The sequence below is a fragment of the Zootoca vivipara genome, chromosome 5 (assembly GCF_963506605.1).
Source record: "Zootoca vivipara chromosome 5, rZooViv1.1, whole genome shotgun sequence".
Lineage (NCBI taxonomy): Eukaryota > Metazoa > Chordata > Lepidosauria > Squamata > Lacertidae > Zootoca > Zootoca vivipara.
The window spans coordinates 91,701,885-91,720,059 of NC_083280.1; the positions used below are offsets into that span (position 1 = coordinate 91,701,885).

Here is an 18,175-nt window from a genome sequence, read left to right on the forward strand (position 1 = left end):
TATTTCCTCTTTTTAGTCTTTTGGGGTGCTGAGTTTCACAAAGTACATTCTTTTCTGTTTATCTCTAAGAGAAGGTTTAAAAACAACAAATCATAATATTTTTTCTCTCTCTCAACCCCCTTGTTTTCCATGAGGAAGCTTGAGTCAGTTCTTGCTGTCTTCGGGGAAATCTGGAAAGATAAAAGATCAGAATAATCTTGTGAAGTCATTGTCTAGGAAAGGAGGTGGAGGTAAAAAAAGAAAAACCTTGCAAAAAACCACTTTTGCTAGCCACCAGAGAGTTGTGTTTCTTATTTCCAAAATGTTGCCAGATATCAGAGTCCTCTGTGTGGCATATACTAGCCTTCTTGAGTACAGAACCCTCCACCCGCATTATTACCACCAGGCCAGAATGGTAATGGAATCGTCTTGGGCAAGAATTGAGTATCTAGAACAGCAGTTCCAAAAGGGAGAACAGTGACTCACTCCATCTCGGGTCATGGGAACCTTTTGGGGTCACCAGCATACAATAGACCCACAATGAGAAGATGGCTGTTTGGGAACTGGCCGCCAAAGGAAGCATTTGCTTATCAGCTCATTTCAGAGCTTCAACTCTACTGTTTTCCCCCATGAGAAGAAGGGAAGTAGTTTAAGTAGAAAAGGCTCTCTTACAGCTACTAGGAGCATCATTTTTGTAGCCCTTTAAACATGCCCCTTGCTATATTTGATCACGCCCCAGCTTTTAAAGGAACACATAGTTTTAACCTAAATTATGCAATTACATTATGTGTAGTTGTAACTCCAACCACAGAGAAAATGTTACTGTGCCTCACCCACCCTACAAAGAAAAACATAGCTGCCAACTCTCCCGTTTTCCCTGGGAAATCCCCATTTTTCCAGCTGTTCCTAGCTGAAAAAACGGATTTTTTTGTTTTCCCCCGGTTTATTCTGGTGCGGTGGCCATTTTGCAACTGGGCGGAGCACATAGCTGCCAAGTTATCCCTTTTTTAAAGGGATTTTCCCTTATGCTGAATAGGCTTCCTCGCGAGAAAAGGGAAAACTTGGCAGCTATGGCGGAGCATGCTCAGAAGCGACTTTTGATGCTGCTCTGCCCAGTTCCAAAATGGCTGCAGTGTGACTTCTGGCACGGCAGCCATTTTGTAACTGGGCAAAGCAGCATCCAAAGTCACTTCTGAGCATGCTCCGCCCAGTTCCAAAATGGCGGCAGTGCTACTTCCGGTCTGCTACTTCCGGTCCAGTCCCTTATTCCTCAGGCCGGAACTTGGCAGCTATGAGTATGCCCTATCAGCATGGATTTGAGGAACCGCACTTAAAGGATTTCAGAGGGATGGCAGGGGGAGGACTATCTAGCTGACCTGGAGGTGCAACTTTCTACCCAGAGTCTCAAGCCAGCAAGAACATTTCAGCTCCTTCCTAGAAGGCCTTCTGTATGGGCAGCAGAATCCTGGATGCCCAAGCAAACAGAGGACTAAATGCCATAAGCGAACAAATGCCTTGAATCCTTATGCAATTCTAAAATCCACAGAGTGACAATTTGGTAGGGAGTTTGGGATTTCACTTGGTGGAACTGTGGAGGAGGATAAGGATCCTGGGTCTTCCACTCCCAGTCCTCAACTTCTCCTTTGTGGGGCACAAGGATAGCCCTCCTTGCCACTCAAAAGAGCCAGTGTGGTGTAGTGGTTAAGAGCGGTAGACTCGTAATCTGGGGAACCGGGTTCGTGTCTCTGCTCCTCCACATGCAGCTGCTGGGTGAACTTGGGCTAGTCACATTTCTTTGAAGCCTCTCAGCCCCACTCACCTCACAGAGTGTTTGTTGTAGGGGAGGAAGGGAAAGGAGAATGTTAGCCGCTTTGAGACTCCTTCGGGTAGTGATAAAGCGGGATATCAAATCCAAACTCTTCTTCCCACCTGGGACTACTTTGCTTCCAGAAACTAACTTTGCTACTGTGAATGAGTAGGAACTCTCAAAAACAGCCTGCACTCCAAGTCCTTGAGGGCTCTTCCCAGCACCCAAGGAAAATGCTAAGAATATACTCACCTGCCCTTACAAGCTAAGGTGAGGGAGGATTCAAGGGGGACTGCAAGCCCAGGACCCTTGCTTGCAAGTTGGAAAGGAGGAACAGGCAGCAGGAGGTTCTCTCCTGAGGGTCCAGGAAAGGTGCTGCTGGGGGGTCAACACTCCACCCTTCGAGGGAGGTATGGGCGTCCCTTTGGCCTTTGGCCCCAACAACAGTTTACCTTGCTACCTTCTAGTTTTCCTTTCACTGGCTGCTTCACCTCCCATTTCCACAAGATGGGTTTTTATTTCACTCTTGGGACAACAGTGAAGCGGAGGTTGAGAGCGTCATCGAGACCTCCTTGAGGTGTGCTATGTGCACCTCGGTTCTTCTCCCAACAACTCAAAAGCAGGGATGTTTGACTAGAGGGCCCTCTCGGTAGTGGCACCCACCCTGTGGAATGCCCTCCCACCAGAGGTCAAAGAAAACAACAATTACCAGACCTTTAGAAGGCATCTCAAGGCAGCGCGGTTTAGGGAAGCTTTTAATGTTTGATTTCTGTATTTTAATGTTTTGTTGGAAGCCGCCCAGAGTGGCTGGGGGAACTCGGCCAGATGGGTGGGGTATAAATAATAATAATAATAATATGTTGTTGTTGTTGTTGTTGTTGTTGTTGTTGTTGTTGTTGTTGTTGTTATATAGTTCAAAACCATTTCCTATCCACCCTCCTCTTCTCTGACTACAGCCTAATTCTGAATGGCTCCACTACCATTTTGCTCTTTAAATAAACCAACCAACCAACCAACCATCGGGAGATGCAACCACAGCTCTCACACCATCACACCTAGTGGTGTGGTGCATTCCTTTTAATTCTTCATTCCAGACTACCTCGTGATGACCACATGACTAGGACTCACCAGAAATATCTTTTCCCTCTTTGGGGATTTTGTCCGTATCAGAGTCCTCCACAAGTAGCGTCATGTGTTGTGCCTGTGACTGCTGATCCAGGTTTGAATTGAGATTTGCCATTGGCTCAGCAGGGAGCAACAGAGCGGCGTATCCTGGCCCTTCGGCTTTGGGCAGCTGCAGCAGACAAGGACTGGGCGGGCCACTCTGGTTCTGAAGTTGCTGTGCCTGCTCAGCTGTGTAACATCCCCCTCCTGAGCCGGAAAACTGCATTTGTGAGCAAAGTTGATTGGAAAATGGAACTCCTTGCATACACAATTCATTCCAGGGCACATTCTGAAATGCAGGGATATAGCCTAGGTGAATGCAGAAGTGGGAAAAGGAGAAGAGAAAGGCAGAGGGGGGGGGAGAGAAAAGAAAGAATTCCTTTATGCTGCTTCAGCCACTGTGGGATTTTTAAGTGTTTTTGCCATGATGACTGGATAAATAAACTAATTGAATTTATAGAATTGGCAAGGTTAACTGCAGTAATAAGGTACCGATCAAACCGGAAAATAAAAATACAATGGAAATGGTTTGAAGATTAAATGTCCAAGTACTGCTCAAAAACTAACATGCTGATATGCTTGGATTAATGTTGGTAAATCTGGTTAAAAAATAAAATAAAATAAATAGTAAGTTAAAAGAGTTAAGAAACATAAATTTAGATTAAAAATTGCAATGTGAAATATTATATTATAATATATAGGAGGGTGAGGGACGATGGAGGGAAGTCACAAGGATGTATTAATGTCTGTAATTTAGGGTGGTAGAGTAATATGAATTTTGTTTCATGTCTATTTGTTTGTTTGCTTGTTTGTAAATAAAAATTTTATAATAAAAACAAAACAAAACAAAAAGTTCCACGTTTAAAAAGTGGAACTGCTGTAGGAATTGCTGGCAGCCACCTCACCCAAAATGCCTGGTACTGGCAAGGGCCCCTTCTGAGCCAAAGGACCTAATCCAGCCAACTGCTGAAAGCGCCTCCAATGGCATCTATCTCTCAATAAGGAATCAACCACTGTTGGGCAGAATTCCATTTGAGGTACTCACCCGAATTCCCGGCTGATGGCTGTATTAGGAGCTGTCCTCCTGCGTGGTTCTGCAAGTACCCTTGAGAAGCTTCTGCCGTTCCATAGGTTACAAGTCCCCCATTGCCAGTGCCAGGCAGGGAAAAAAAAGCTGTGGTGGATTTACCAGGCATAGCTGGTGTGAGGCCGACACTGGGCAATGCAGTGCCGGCAAGGTGAACTGGGCCGTGGTGCAACTGGGACACCTGTTGCTGAGGATGCTGGCTAAACTGGTAAACCCCAGGCTGGCTATTTGGGTGGTAATATGGGGTCTCTAGGTTAGCAGTAGGTTCCAGCTGTTCAGGGTAACTACAATGCACAGGAGCGTTGATGCTGGAGGAAAGAAACAGTTCACAAGTTATTGTTGAGAATAAACCACAGAGCCTAGGGCTTGCCGATCAGAAGGTCGGTGGTTCAAATCCCTGCGACGGGGTGAGCTCCCGTTGCTCGGCCCCTGCTCCTGCCAACCTAGCAGTTCGAAGGTGTGTCAAGTGCAAGTAGATAAATAGGTACCACTCCAGCAGGAAGGTAAACGGTGTTTCCGTGTGCTGCTCTGGTTCGCCAGAACTGGCTAAGTCATTCTGGCCACATGACCTGGAAGCTGTACGCCGGCTCCCTCGGCCAATAAAGCGAGATGAGCGTCGCAACCCCAGAGTCGCCCACGACTGGTCCTAATGGTCAGGGGTACCTTTACCTTTACCTTTTACCGCAAGATATGAGGACAAATAACCGGGGTTTGTTTGGGGGGGGAGCACATGTTCTAATATACAATCATACCTTGGAAGCTGAACGTCTTGGCAGCTGCACGTTTTGGCTCCCAAATGCCACAAACCTGGAAGTGAGTGTTCCGGTTTGCGAACATTCTTCAGAAGCCGAACGTCTGGCGCAGCTTCTGATTGGGTGCAGGAGCTTCCTACAGCTAACTGGAAGCCCCGCCTTGGTTTCCAAACATTTTGGAAGTCGAATGGACTTCCGGAACCGATTCCGTTTGGCTTCCAAGGTACGACTGTATCAAAAATGCAAATACAGTGGAACCTCGGTTTATGAACACCTCGGTTTATGAATTTTCGGTTTACAAACGCCGCAGACCCATCTGGAACAGATTAATTCACTTTCCATTACTTTCAATGGGAAAGTTCGCTTCAGTTTATGAACAGACTTCCGGAACCAATTGTGTTCATAAACCAAGGTACCACTGTACTCACAAAGCATCCATTTTTGAAAGATTTCTTGGGGGGGGGGAACCCCTCACACATCCAAATACAAATATTTTACATTGCCTCCAAACAAAGTTCAAGATACAGCGGTACCTCGGTTTATGAACTTAATCTGTTCCGGAAGCCCGTTCTTAAACCAAGGCACGCTTTCCCTAATGAGGCCTCCTGCCGCCAGTGCCCTTCCACCGTTCGGATTGCGCTTTTAGACAGAGGTTAAAGTTCGCAAACCGGGACACTACTTCCGGTTTTGCGGAGTTTGTAAACCGAATCGTTCATAAACAGGACTGTTCTGAAACTGAAGTACCACTGTATGGCAAAGCCCAAGTGAAGCTGAGTTCCAAAGCTGAGAAACATCCAGTGAGAACACTCACATTTATGCCTTTGTTTGAATTTTGTCTGCCATGAAACAAAGGGCCACTTAGGGGTTTGACTAGAGGACCCTCGGGGTCCCTTCCAACTTCACAGGCATGCTATAGCACACAGAGACCGCGCCATGCTTGACTGCAGAACGCATGCAAAGATTGCAGCGCATGCCTGGTGGGTGGAAGTAAAAAAGTCCTGCAAAGTTCATCCACTCAGAGGTGATGCACTCACAGCGGCTGGTAAATTTGGAATGCAAATAAAGACAAGCAATTTCGTGGGACAGGAAGAAAGCCAACAGCTATGGGATTACAACTTAGCCTTTTTATCTTGGGTGGCAAATTAATGTAGATGAACTCTACATTCATAGCTGCCAAGTCTCCCGTTTTCCCCAGGAAACCCCCGTTTTTACTTACCTTTTCCCGGTGGTCCCCCGTATCACTTCGTCTCCCATTTTTCTCCGTTATTTTCTCCTGCCGGCGGCCATTTTTTCCCTTTCTGATTTGCCCTTCTATGGGCACCAAAAATGGCCAGCGGCGGCTTCAAAAGTCGCATCTACGCATGACCGGAAGTGCGTAGATGCAACTTCCGGTGTCGGCGGCGGCCATTTTGGTGCCGATAGATGGACGGGGCGACACCGGAAGTTGCGTCGACGCACTTCCGGTCATGCGTAGAAGCTACTTTTGAAGCCGGCGGTGGCCATTTTTGCTGCCCATAGAAGGGCAAAGCGACACCGGAAGTTACGTCGACGCAACTTCCGGTGTCACACGGCTGCCGGTCCCGGATTCTGCAGTCCGGGACTTGGAAGGTAAGCTCTACATTCACCTCGCTCCCACCAGGCTCACTTCTCCTACCTTTGGTTTTGGAGGCTGTAGGCAAAGACCTCACTGCAGCTACTTTCCTGGCTAGATGGACTATATTCGCTGCTGGGGGTATCCAGCATCAGTGGAACAATGTGATTGTTTGGGTTAAACACCATGTTGAATGGGAGGCTGGCTCTACGAATGGGCGGAGGACTCGGAATGGCAGGGAAGATTTCTTTCTTGAAGGAACTGAACGTGCCCTGGGAGGTGTCTTTCATCTGGACAGAGTCATAGGTGGTTGTTCTGCCAGTGGCAGAGTCGACTGTAAAGGAAAAAGGAAGAACACGTTATATAAGAGAGGTTGACAGCCGGGCCGAGGGCCCCAAGTGGAAAGCAAACAGAGGATTCAGGGGTGAAAGACTACAAGGAAAGAGTCAAGAAAATGATGGAATCTGGGGAAAGGGTTTGCAGCTATGATACAATGCTGTTGCCTGCTTTCTAGGACAGTTGTTCTCAAGTTCACCTTACATTTTTCAGGCATGCACCTAAGATATTTAAAGCCTACTCTTCAATGTGTGGATATGACAAACAGGTCTTTCTGTTTGTCATGCAGGAATGCACTTGATCAACATCATCTGGGAGCCACTGTTGGTCTCGGCTCCCCACGGTGTGAACCCTCAGCAACAAATCTACGTTTGCCTCTGCATAATGTGTGGTGTGACCCTCAAGCATCATACTGAGCATTCTGGCTTGTTTCGCCTTCAGTTTAAGAACCACCTTTCCAGTTTGTTAATTGCATGTGCTGATGCACAGCCGAGGAGAACCTGTCAGAACAAGTCAAAGGGAACACGAGTCACATCACACCCTTCTCCAGAAGAGCAAACGGGATTGTGGGAGAGTCCAGATTCCTCTCGAGTTGCTTGTGTGGCTCTGCAATTACATCTGTCTGACGGCAGTGACCCTTCACCTGTCGTAGCACAGAAGAGGTTTCCCCGATACTGCGTGCAAGTTTCATCCTGACAGGAAAGGGGAACAGTGAGCCATCAGGGCATTCCCTGGTGTTCTGACAGAGGCAGGGCACATAATAAATGCACAGCTGACACCTCCAGTTATATTTCCTTCAACAGGTAGCATCCTGACAGCACCAACAAAAATACAAAACTTCTGTGTCAGCCTTCTACAATACCACAGTCCAGGTATTGTTGTTGTTGTTGTTGTTGTTGTTGTTGTTGTTGTTGTTGTTGTTGTTTTCTGCACACTGCAGATGATGCTCAGCCTCAATCACCCTGCTAGTCTGGGGCAATGTTTTCCAACCACTATTCTGGTGAACTCTCTCTGGTGAGCTGTTCTTTTCTAGTCTGCATTCCATATTTTTCTAAGTGGGAACTTAAGCACATGCATGTGCTTATCTCCTCTACCCTCCCAGTCTATTTTCCTCCCATGTCATGTCTTTTCAGATTCGAAGTCTGAGGACCTGGTCTTTCTTTCTTTTCTGAAATAATCTGGATGGAAACACTTGAAGCCTTTTTTGGCTGAAGAGTAAGATAGCAAATATTTAAATATTTGAAGCAATCCGACTAAGATCAACTTTACGGAGCAAACAATCTCCCAACCTACAACTTCTCTGAATTTCTGAATTTAACCTCAGCTCCTTCTCCCTCACCCGTCCCTAAAACTGTCTCTGAGCACAGCCTCCCTAGAATCGGAAGACTGAAAAGAGAGGCAGAATTGAGTCTCATCAGTATTCTGATAACACTGCAAAAAATTCTTCTGAATGCCCTTCCTCGGTGGTTTCATGTAGGTGTTAAAAAGCACTGATCCTTGCAGTACACCTTAAGCCAATGGCCACGGGGTAGGGAAAGTGTCTGCAGCTACTGGGGTTACTGAAAATCTGTCTTGTAAGCCCAACCTATGCAACTGATCCAGAGTCAAAAAACCCAGGGTAGCATTCCCCCTGCCCTGATGTAAATCAATGGCTAGGAAACAAAAACTGCTGCTTTCTCAAAATTATTTGAAACGGTTCCAAATAATCAGCATCAGCCAAGACCACCTGACTTTGAGAGGTTGCTACCTGTCCAACACTTGTTTTCCCCAGATCACTAGGAAAGCCTCATCCTTAAAAGCCTGTGCAAGATTGCCACCTTCTGGTTACTACTGGCACTACAACTGAGAGTTCTGAGGCTTGCTTCGCAAAAGGCTTGCTTCCTCCCAGCCCTGCTTGCTACCCGGAGACAAGGAGCAGAGGAGCTTCTCTCTGCCCCAGCTGCTGAACTGGGATTTGGCAGGGACCAGGTGAAGGAAGGAGCTTGCAAAGTTTTCCATTCTCTGGGTCAGATTTGCACAACTTGTGATCTATCGAGCCCAATGCAGTTCACCAGCCTGAAAGGTTAGAACCTAGGGACTAAAATCAAACCAAAACAATCCCTATGGAAAATTTATCAAACAATACAGATAAGCTGATGGCAGTACACAAAACTGCAAGGGGGGGGGGGGTGATGTCACTGCGCAAAAGGACATTCTACAGAAGCTCACCATTAGCTAACACTATACTAAACAGAAGCCACACTTTTCTCCGTTGTGGCAGGCTGTCCTCCCAGTTCTCACCTGGGCAGGTAAAGACAGCCAGTGCTTCCAAGTCCCACATGCCCTCAGAGGTTTTTTTTTTTTTTGCTATGGCTCTCTCTCCCCCCACCCCTCTTTGAACATCGCTGTCCTCAAGGCACTTGGAAACCCCGAGCTAAGTTTGCCTCCTGAAGTGCTGCTACTTGGCCAGCTCCTGTTTCTCAGCCAGCATCTCTCACTCCAGCTGCTCATCCTTGGCTGAGAGGAAGGAGGGAGAGGGAGAGGAAGAGGAAGAAGAAGAAGAGGAGAGCACTTTCACTCCCACCTTCAGTTTGCTCCAAGGACTCTCACTCTTGCCAAGCATGAGTGTCAGATAAGATCCCCTTAAAAATGCTTTACATGAAGGTGGGGGGCAGTGAAAGCCTCTTTCCTTTAGGACTCTGGAGGGAGCAGCTACCTGGCATTTGACTACCCTGGAACTGTTGAGTTGGAAGGGACCATGAGGGCCATCTAGTCCAACCCCCTGCAATGCAGGACTCTTTTGTCCAATGTGGAGCTCGAACTCACAACCCTGAGATTATCTACTGAGCTATCTCCAAAGGAATATGAAAGAAAGCCAGTAACTCATTATTGCCTTCCCTAGTGAAGAAAATCTCATTGAGTTGCTTTGTAGACGCAGTTGGTTGACTTTCATCTCAGAGTCAACAAGGGGTTTCCCCACCTCTCTCAAGCAGCCTTTACATTCTAAGTTTTTTATAGTAACTGTCTGAGTGTTGAATTGGAACCAGATTGGATCCAGATGAAACCGAGGAGTATTTTTGTTTGCTCTTAGACAGTGAAAGCAAATTCTAACATCCTGCCTGCAAGATTTGAAAAATCAAGGGAAGCATCTGGAATTAGTCTTTGTCTCGGTGAGGCACAGTGGAATATGCCACAAGCAAGGAATCACGAGAGGCTTTAACATGGAGGGTACCTGTGGCCTTCCTGATGATGCTCCCACCATAGCTGCCAAGTCTCCCGTATTCCCCGGGAAACCCCCGTTTTTCCAGCTGTCCCCAGCCAAAAAAACTGATTTTTTTGTTTTTCCCCAGTTTATTCTGGCGCGGCGGCCATTTTGGAACTGGGCGGATCATGCTCAGAAGCGACTTGATGCTGCTTTGCCCAGTTCCAAAATGGCTGCAGTGTGACTTCTGGTGCGGCAGCCATTTTGGAACAGGGCAGAGCAGCATCAAAAGTAGCTTCTGAGCATGCTCCGCCCAGTTCCAAAATGGCGGCAGCACTCCTTCCGGTCTGCTACTTCCAGTCCAGTCTCTTATTTCTCAGGCCAGAATGTGGCAGCTATGGCTCCCACCCACCCCCAACCACAGGACCTGCTGGGAGATGAAGTCCAACAACTCAAGAAGGGTCACAGGTTTCCCTGTATTGAATGAAAGCTAAGCTTTCTTTCCAGTGAGCAGAGTTGCATAACAGGTCAAACATGAAGTCTAGATATTTCCTTTCTAAAAGCACTACAATTTTGGAAAGTTGTTGGGGGTAAAACAGAGATCACAAGTAGTTGCCCTGGTGTGCTCCAACATCAGTCTCTCTCTGCTGTATTCCGAGGAATGAAAGACGCAACGAACCCTCCGTTTACAAGCCTTTTTCAAATATGCCAAAGTTGTTTTGTGTGTGAACAGAACAATCTTGTGTTTATCCCATGGAGATAAAGGCCTTGGTTTAGTGCTGCACCGTGTGAGAAACAGACCTTCCACTGAGAGAGGAAGTAAAGTAGGGAAACAGGAAGTGAGGCAAGGGCCGACCCTACCCAAGTCACCAGTGCCGCAAGCTGAACAGATCTCACCTGACGAGGCGGCCAGTGGCACGGCCGGTCCACTGACCATGGTAGAATAGTTGGCATCAGTTGTGGCATCCATCATGAGTGGCGCTGGCTGATCGTGCGCCATGTCAGATACGGGGGGTGCAGGCAGCAGAGTTATACTGAAAGCAAAGTTTATCACCATGATCAGGAGGAGGAATGGGCAGAGGGCAAAATGCAAACCTTCCCCTCGATCCTGCTTCACTTGGTCACCTTCTTTTCTAAGAGAATGCCTTTGCAGCTTCATTACAGCACAAAAATATTCGTTTTCTCTCTTTAGCTTGGTTGGCTGATCTGTCAAATCCCCCCCCCCCAATTCAAAACCAAATATCACAGCCGTCGAGGCAAAATGTATCATCTTTCAGGGCTGCTCGGCTGAGAGGATGTTTGGAACCAGGCAGAGGGCCTTCTCGGTAGTGGCGCCCGCCCTGTGGAACGCCCTCCCATCAGATGTCAAGGAAATAAACAACAATCTGACTTTTAGAAGACATCTGATGGCATCCCTATTTAGGGAAGTTTTTAGTTTTTGAAGATTTATTCTGTTTTAAATGTTCTGTTGAAATCTGCTCATTGTGGCTGGGGAAACCCAGCCAGATGAGTGGGATAGAAATAATAAATGATGATGACGATGATGATGATGATGATGATGATGATGATGATGATGATTGGAAGGCATTGGAGAAGGGGGAAGAAAGGCAATAAGGAGAAGGACACAGGAAACGGGAACCATGGGAATTGATTAAAAGCTGTACAAGAATCCAAAACCCCTCCCCCACCCCCATAATACTGGGAGGAGTTGGGGGCAATAAATTTGGGAGGGGAGGAGGCAGTATAAAAGCAAGGATTGTTGTATTCCGTAAGAGTTGCTTTAAGAAATCTTATTTTAATTTCACACAATTTCCAGAGAGAAAAATCACTTAGCATAACTCATAAGGCAGTTCTATTTTGAAGGAGAGGGGTGCATCATAAATTTGGAGATGAACTGATGGGGGAAAGCATTTTTTATCAACTTCCTCTCATCACACATTTTGTTTGTTGTTTAAACACCTGTACCTTTTAGTTATATCTTCTGTAACTCTCAAAAACCTGTATTTTAAAACATATTTGCAATGAATAAAAACCAAATACTCTTTAGTAACTGAATTGCATTTGGGTGCCTAGAATGTAGACTTCTGGCTACAGACACTTTTGCATCCCAGCACCATTAACAGAAAATATGAAATTAAGAAAAAGGCTCTGAGAGAAAACAAAAGCCCACCATTCATGTAAGCTTCATCCTGGAGACTGGCACGAATTTTTGTCAAACTGCTAAAAGTGATCTGAGAGATTCCTCCTGGATCATTGTGTGTCCACTCATCTCAATTTTGCCCCCCAAAAAACAAGCTCTGCAAGTTTCTGTAGTGTCCCAAAACCTTGGAAAACCCACGTGACAAAAGAAGATTTTGGGATGCAAGGAAACAAGGCGGCAATGCTGCCATTTGTATCACTTTCCGTTCTCTTTAAGAACTATCATCCACCTTCAACCTGAGATGTGGAGGTTCTCACCCTTGACAACTTTGTTGACGGCCTATTGACAAAGCCAATGTTGCGACTGAACATTTCTTATTGCTTTTCACTGTCAATTTTTCTGTTTTTCTCCACTTGGCTCTGCGATTCTGGAACCAGATCTAATAAAGGGGAGAGAGGAATCCTCAGTGAAACGAAACAAACACGCTCTGCATTTCCAACTTCTTCATAAACCATATGAACACCAAATTCACCATGAGGTCTTGTGGCAAGTTAATGCTGCATAGCTGCCAAGTCTCCCGTATTCCCCGGGAAACCTCCGTTTTTCCGGCTGCCCCCAGCCGAAAAAACGGATTTCCCCCCCCCCCGTTTATTCTGGCGTGACGGCCATTTTGGAACTGGGCGGAGCATGCTCAGAAGCGACTTTTGATGCTGCTTTGCCCAGTTCCAAAATGGCTGCAGCGCGACTTCTGGTGCGGCGACCATTTAACGGGGCACAGCAGCATCAAGTCACTTCTGAGCATGCTCCGCCCGGTTCCAAAATGGCCACCGCGCTACTTCCAGTATGCTAATTTCGGCCCGGTCCCTTATTTTTCAGAGAGGAACTTGGCAGGTATGATGCCGTTCACCAGATCACGGAACCCCCTTTCACAACACGGAGAAATCAAAAGGCACTGCAACAATAACCACCACCACCCACCCCATTTTAAAAGCAAAGCAAGGGCTGAAGCTGCAATCTTGAACAAGAGGACCAGCTGCTTGAGGCTTTTCATCTCTCCTTCCTCAAGCTACATGCCCCCCTGGCTTTGGCATTTTACATATAAAAAGCTGCCGCCAAAGATAGGCAGGGAGGTGGCGGTATATGTGATGGAGCATCAGTTGCAATTTGGACGTTGGCATCAAGCTGAATGAAACACAGTTGTAATCCAACTGCTACCCACCTCCTGCTACAGAAAGGCCAACAGGGGTGGAGGGAGGAATTGTAAATGCAATTGCAACAGCAGAATAACCCTTTCCTAGTGGGCTATTTTTTTACTGTCACCCCCCCCCCCAAATGTTTGCTGTTCGGCAGGGAAGACTCGCCATAACACGCTGTGGGGTCACGCCGATAGCAGCAGCAATTTCGCGGCGCTTCTCGCTGTCCGGATAATGGTCCTCGTGGAAAGTTCTCTCCAGCTCCTCTAGCTGTTCTGGGAAGGAGGGTATCATTAAATGAAAAAGAAAAAAGAAAAAGAAAGAGCAATGCGAAAGGGAGGAGAGGAAAACTTCAGAATGGGGAGGAATAGTATTAAAACCCTTAAAATATTTGTATCAACTCCTATGCTTCAAAATCAAAATGCATCAAAATGTCGCAGCACAGCCATGGTCTCTAACAGGAGGGCTTCTGTTCAGGGCTAGAGCGAGTCTTCCTACATAATGCTAAAGGGCGGAGGCTGGGGCTAACTACCAGCTCTGAGCCTAATCACCTTATTGCTATTTAGCTATGGAAGTGACATTACAGGAAGATTTTTAAACATCTCATACCCAGGGCACATTTCACTTCGACATCCCCTGTCTGTCAACCACAGATAACGGGCTCCATTCAATGCTGGTCATACTCAGAATAAGCCCCTTACAATTAATAACAATTGCTAATTTAGATTCATTAATTTCAATGAGTCTACTCTGAGTAAACCATAGTTGGACGATGGATGGCGGCTAACAGATTGAGATTGAATCCTGACAAGACAGAAGTACTGTTCGTGGGGGACAGGAGGCGGGCAGGTGTGGAGGACCCCCTGGTTCTGAATGGGGTAACTGTGCCCCTGATTTTGGACTCACAGCTGTCCATGGAGGCGCAGGTCAATTCTGTGTCCAGGGCAGCTGTCTACCAGCTCCATCTGGTATGCAGGCTGAGACCCTACCTGCCTGCAGACTGTCTAGCCAGAGTGGTGCATGCTCTAGTTATCTCCCGCTTGGACTACTGCAATGCGCTCTACGTGGGGCTACCTTTGAAGGTGACTCGGAAACTACAACTAATCCAGAATGCGGCCGCCGAGACCACATAACACCGGTCTTGAAAGATCTACATTGGCTCCCAGTACGTTTCCGAGCACAATTCAAAGTGTTGGTGCTGACCTTTAAAGCCCTAAATGGCCTTGGTCCAGTATACCTGAAGGAGCGTCTCCACCTCCATCATTCTGCCCGGACACTGAGGTCCAGCACCGAGGGCCTTCTGGCGGTTCCCTCATTGCGAGAAGCCAAGTTGCAGGGAACTAGGCAGAGGGCCTTCTCAGTGGTGGCGCCTACCCTGTGGAACGCCCTCCCAACAGATGTCAAAAAGGAAAACAACTACCAGACTTTTAGAAGACATCTGAAGGCAGCCCTGTTCAGGGCAGCTTTTAATGTTTAATAGATTATTGCCTTTTATTCTTCTGTTGGAAGCCGCCCAGAGTGGCTGGGGAGACCCGGCCAGGTGGGTGGGGTATAAATAATATATTATTATTATTATTATTATTATTATTATTATTATTATTAGATACAAACCATCATTATAAGATCCAGTTAGTCTGCTTGACTTGCAGTTCCTTTAGATCAGGCATCCCCAAACTGCGGCCCTCCAGATGTTTTGGCCTACAACTCCCATGATCCCTAGCTAACAGGACCAGTGGTCAGGGATGATGGGAATTGTAGTCCAAAACATTTGGAGGGCCGAGGTTTGGGGATGCCTGCTTTAGATCTTTTTGCCCCCACCCTGGGAGCTGCCCGCAGGAAACACAGCAGAGAAATTTTAGTATAGCTATGAATGGGCAGAAGTGTGCCACCCGCAAGCATACCAACCTATTTAGGCAATTAAATTTATCTACAAGTTTCTTATCGCTGTTCCCTCAACATTTCAAAGGTTCTGGAAGCTTTCATGTCTGGGTTTTTAAAATGAATTTTCTTTTAACTCATCAACCACTATATTTCTGTATACCAAGCAGGTATGTAGAGATCTCTAACTGATTTTTTGGGTGGCCCAGTTTCAGTTCCAAACTGATGGGCTCTCGGCTACCTGAAAGGAAAGAATACTCTGGAATTTATCCAGGAAAGAAATCTGAAGGATGGGCTGTAATGGAATTGCAGAAAGGCATTGCAATGAGTTAACATCTCTCTCTCTCTCTCTCTCTCTCTCTCTCTCTCTCTCTCTCTCTCTCTCTCTCTCTCTCTCTCTCTCTCTCTCTCTCTCTCTCTCGTATTTTTGCAACATCTCTTATGACAGGGCACCAGCTGGCCAGGGAGCCAATTTCTTATCTATTGTTTAGTCCTGGGCAGCTGTTAGCTGGGCTTCAAGCTCAGTGACCTGCCCAAGGGGCTCTGGTGTCTGTTCATGTGGGCCATGAGAATTTTTACAAGAGAAAGATATAGAAGTGGCTTGGAAACTCTCCTCCACCAGCCTCAGTAAAGACAGAGACTGGTGAAGGTGCTACTGAACATGCAGTGGTACCTCGGTTTGAGTACACAATTGGTTCCAGAAGGCTGTACTTAACCTGAAGCGTACTTAACCTGAAGCGAACTTTCCCATTGAAAGTAATGGAACGTGGATTAATCCATTCCAGACGGGTCCGCGGAGTACTTAAACTGAAAGTACTCAAACCGAAGCATACTTATACCAAGGTATGACTGTACTAGCCATCGTGCTGTACTGAGAGGGGCTAAGCATTGCTTACTCTGTCTGTAGTTGAGCTATAATAAACACTTGGTACAATTCACTTTTTGGTTGGGTCATTGCATTCAGACCCAGTAAAAAAAAATGAAGCTGCTGCTGTTGGTAACACAGCAGCCTTGAGGGACTTCAAATGGGTGCTGGTGGTTTAGGAGGCAACATTACCAACTCATAATACTTTGCTGTGGTTAAACCACAGAGCCTAGGGCTTGCTGATCAGAAGGTCGGCGGTTCGAATCCCTACGATGGGGTGAGCTCCCGTTGCTTGGTCCCAGCTCCTGCCAACCTAGCAGTTCGAAAGCACGTCAAAATGCAAGTAGATAAATAGGAAGGTAAACGGCGGGAAGGTAAACAGCGTTTCCATGTGCTGCTCTGGTTTGCCAGAAGCGGCTTTGTCATGCTGGCCACATGACCTGGAAGCTATACGCCGGCTCCCTCGGCCAATAATGCGAGATGAGCGCGCAACCCATGCGAGATGACCTAATGGTCAGGGGTCCCTTTACCTTTTAATACTTCCCTACTCCCCAGCAAAGTGTGCGAGTAAGTAAGGTGTTTTCGCTGTACTGCTGTTGTATTGTGAGGGGAATAGTGCCTGTATGAAGTATGTTTTTCGTTATATTGCAACGTAGTCGAAGCAAAATTCCAAGTATGGTTGATACTTGGCCAATAAATAATTCTATTCTATTCTATAAAAATTATGCTATAACAGGATCCAGCAGCAGTTAACTCTAAGAACACTGTAGCACTGAGGGCTGAGAAGTACAGTGGAACCTCGGTTTACAAACACCTCGGTTTACGAATTTTCGGTTTACGAACGCCGCGGACCCATCTGGAACGGATTAATCCACTTTCCATTACTTTCAATGGGAAAGTTCGCTTCAGTTTATCAACGCTTCAGTTTATGAACAGACTTCTGGAACCAATTGTGTTCATAAACCGAGGTACCACTGTACATGAAGAGGTATGAATCAGCTCTTAATCCCTTACCAGCACTGTAGAATGTGCGTGTCTTTTTCTGGGCAGGTGGAGCAGGCTCCACTGGCGCTTTGGGTGGCTCTTTCTTCTCCTTGGCTCCATCCTGCTTTCCCTTGGCTGTCTGGAATGAAGAGGCTCTGGAGGACTGCTGACCCACGCTGTTGGCTGCAGCGCACCTGGCCGATCTGCGCATAGCATGGCCCACATCCTGATTCTGCTGTGGAATATTTGTGTCCTCCAGAGCAGCCGAAGATGCTTTCAGAGAACCAGCAGTGAAAACAGTGTCACTTCTTTTTTTCACATCCCCCTTTTCCGAAACTTTAAGGCAGTATACTTCTGCTGGGATTTGTAGCTTTGGCTGGTTAATGAGTTCTTGGTTCAGTCCAGCTTCCGGAACAGGGGAGTCAGAGTTTATATTGCTGGCATAGTTTGGTAGGTGCCTGCATATAGTGACAAAATTGAGCTGATGACTATCCAAAGCTGACGACTGTGGAGCCGGGGACCCTGCGCCTTGTCCTATGTAACAGTCCCCTGCCTGCTCTTGCTTTGCAACATCATTCTCCCTTTCTTTCGCCAGGATCTGCCCCGTCTCTTCTTCTATAATGACGGTGTGGAGAACGGACACCATACTACTTCTGGCTCCAACCTCACTCTCAAGGTTCCCATTTTGGTCTGTGCACAACAGCGACTCTCTAAGTCCCTTCCCCTCTTGACCCGCAAACTCCTCCATGCACACTGCAAAGCAAACGAACTGAAATGGTTATTCAAGAAAGCGAGATACCAAAGTAAGACAGGTCCCTGGTCAAGAAGTTTACAGTCTTAAGTTTCAACGGTGGAAAGACAGCAATGCAAGGCAGAAAGTGACGGGTAAAAAATAATGCAGAATTGGGAGCAGAATTGGCTGTTTCACTTGGGAATGAAGGGTTAAACTAACAGCTTCCCAGGGGAAAAAGGGAACTAATGCATTTCCAATGTGCAAAAATCAAAACAGTTTCCCATGACATAAAAAGCCATGTCCTGGTTTTGTGTAATTTGTTCTAACATATATCACAAGTCAGAGGGACCCAGGTGGCGCTGTGGTTAAACCACTGAGACTAGGGCAGGCTGATCAGAAGGTCGGCGGTTCGAATCCCTGTGACGGGGTGAGCTCCCGTTCCTTGGTCCCAGCTCCTGCCAACCTAGCAGTTCGAAAGCACGTCA

At 46.8% G+C, this 18,175-nt stretch overlaps 1 protein-coding gene across 1 annotated transcript; it reads right to left on the bottom strand.

The window, feature by feature from the left end:
* NOBOX (NOBOX oogenesis homeobox) lies at positions 1-17,894 on the bottom strand. Its single transcript, XM_035138483.2, has 8 exons — positions 16,988-17,894; positions 13,399-13,505; positions 12,355-12,476; positions 10,795-10,931; positions 6,444-6,714; positions 3,996-4,345; positions 2,915-3,259; positions 1-170 (listed from the first exon to the last, which is right to left on the bottom strand). The coding sequence occupies exons 1-8, from the start codon at positions 17,703-17,705 to the stop codon at positions 145-147; spliced, it is 2,076 nt and encodes a 691-aa protein (XP_034994374.2). The 5' UTR covers positions 17,706-17,894; the 3' UTR covers positions 1-144.
* Between the last annotated feature and the right edge of the window lie 281 nt (positions 17,895-18,175).

Excerpts from the sequence above, each read along its gene's own strand:
- NOBOX (XM_035138483.2), bottom strand. The coding sequence starts at position 17,705 with ATGGAGGAGTTTGCGGGTCAAGAGGGGAAGGGACTTAGAGAGTCGCTG. Across the intron at positions 10,932-12,354 it reads CGTCAACAAAGTTGTCAAGG|TATAACTCTGCTGCCTGCAC; the intron begins GTGAGAACCTCC and ends CTTTGCTTTCAG. Across the intron at positions 3,260-3,995 it reads GCCATCAGCCGGGAATTCGG|GCTATATCCCTGCATTTCAG; the intron begins GTGAGTACCTCA and ends GCATTCACCTAG.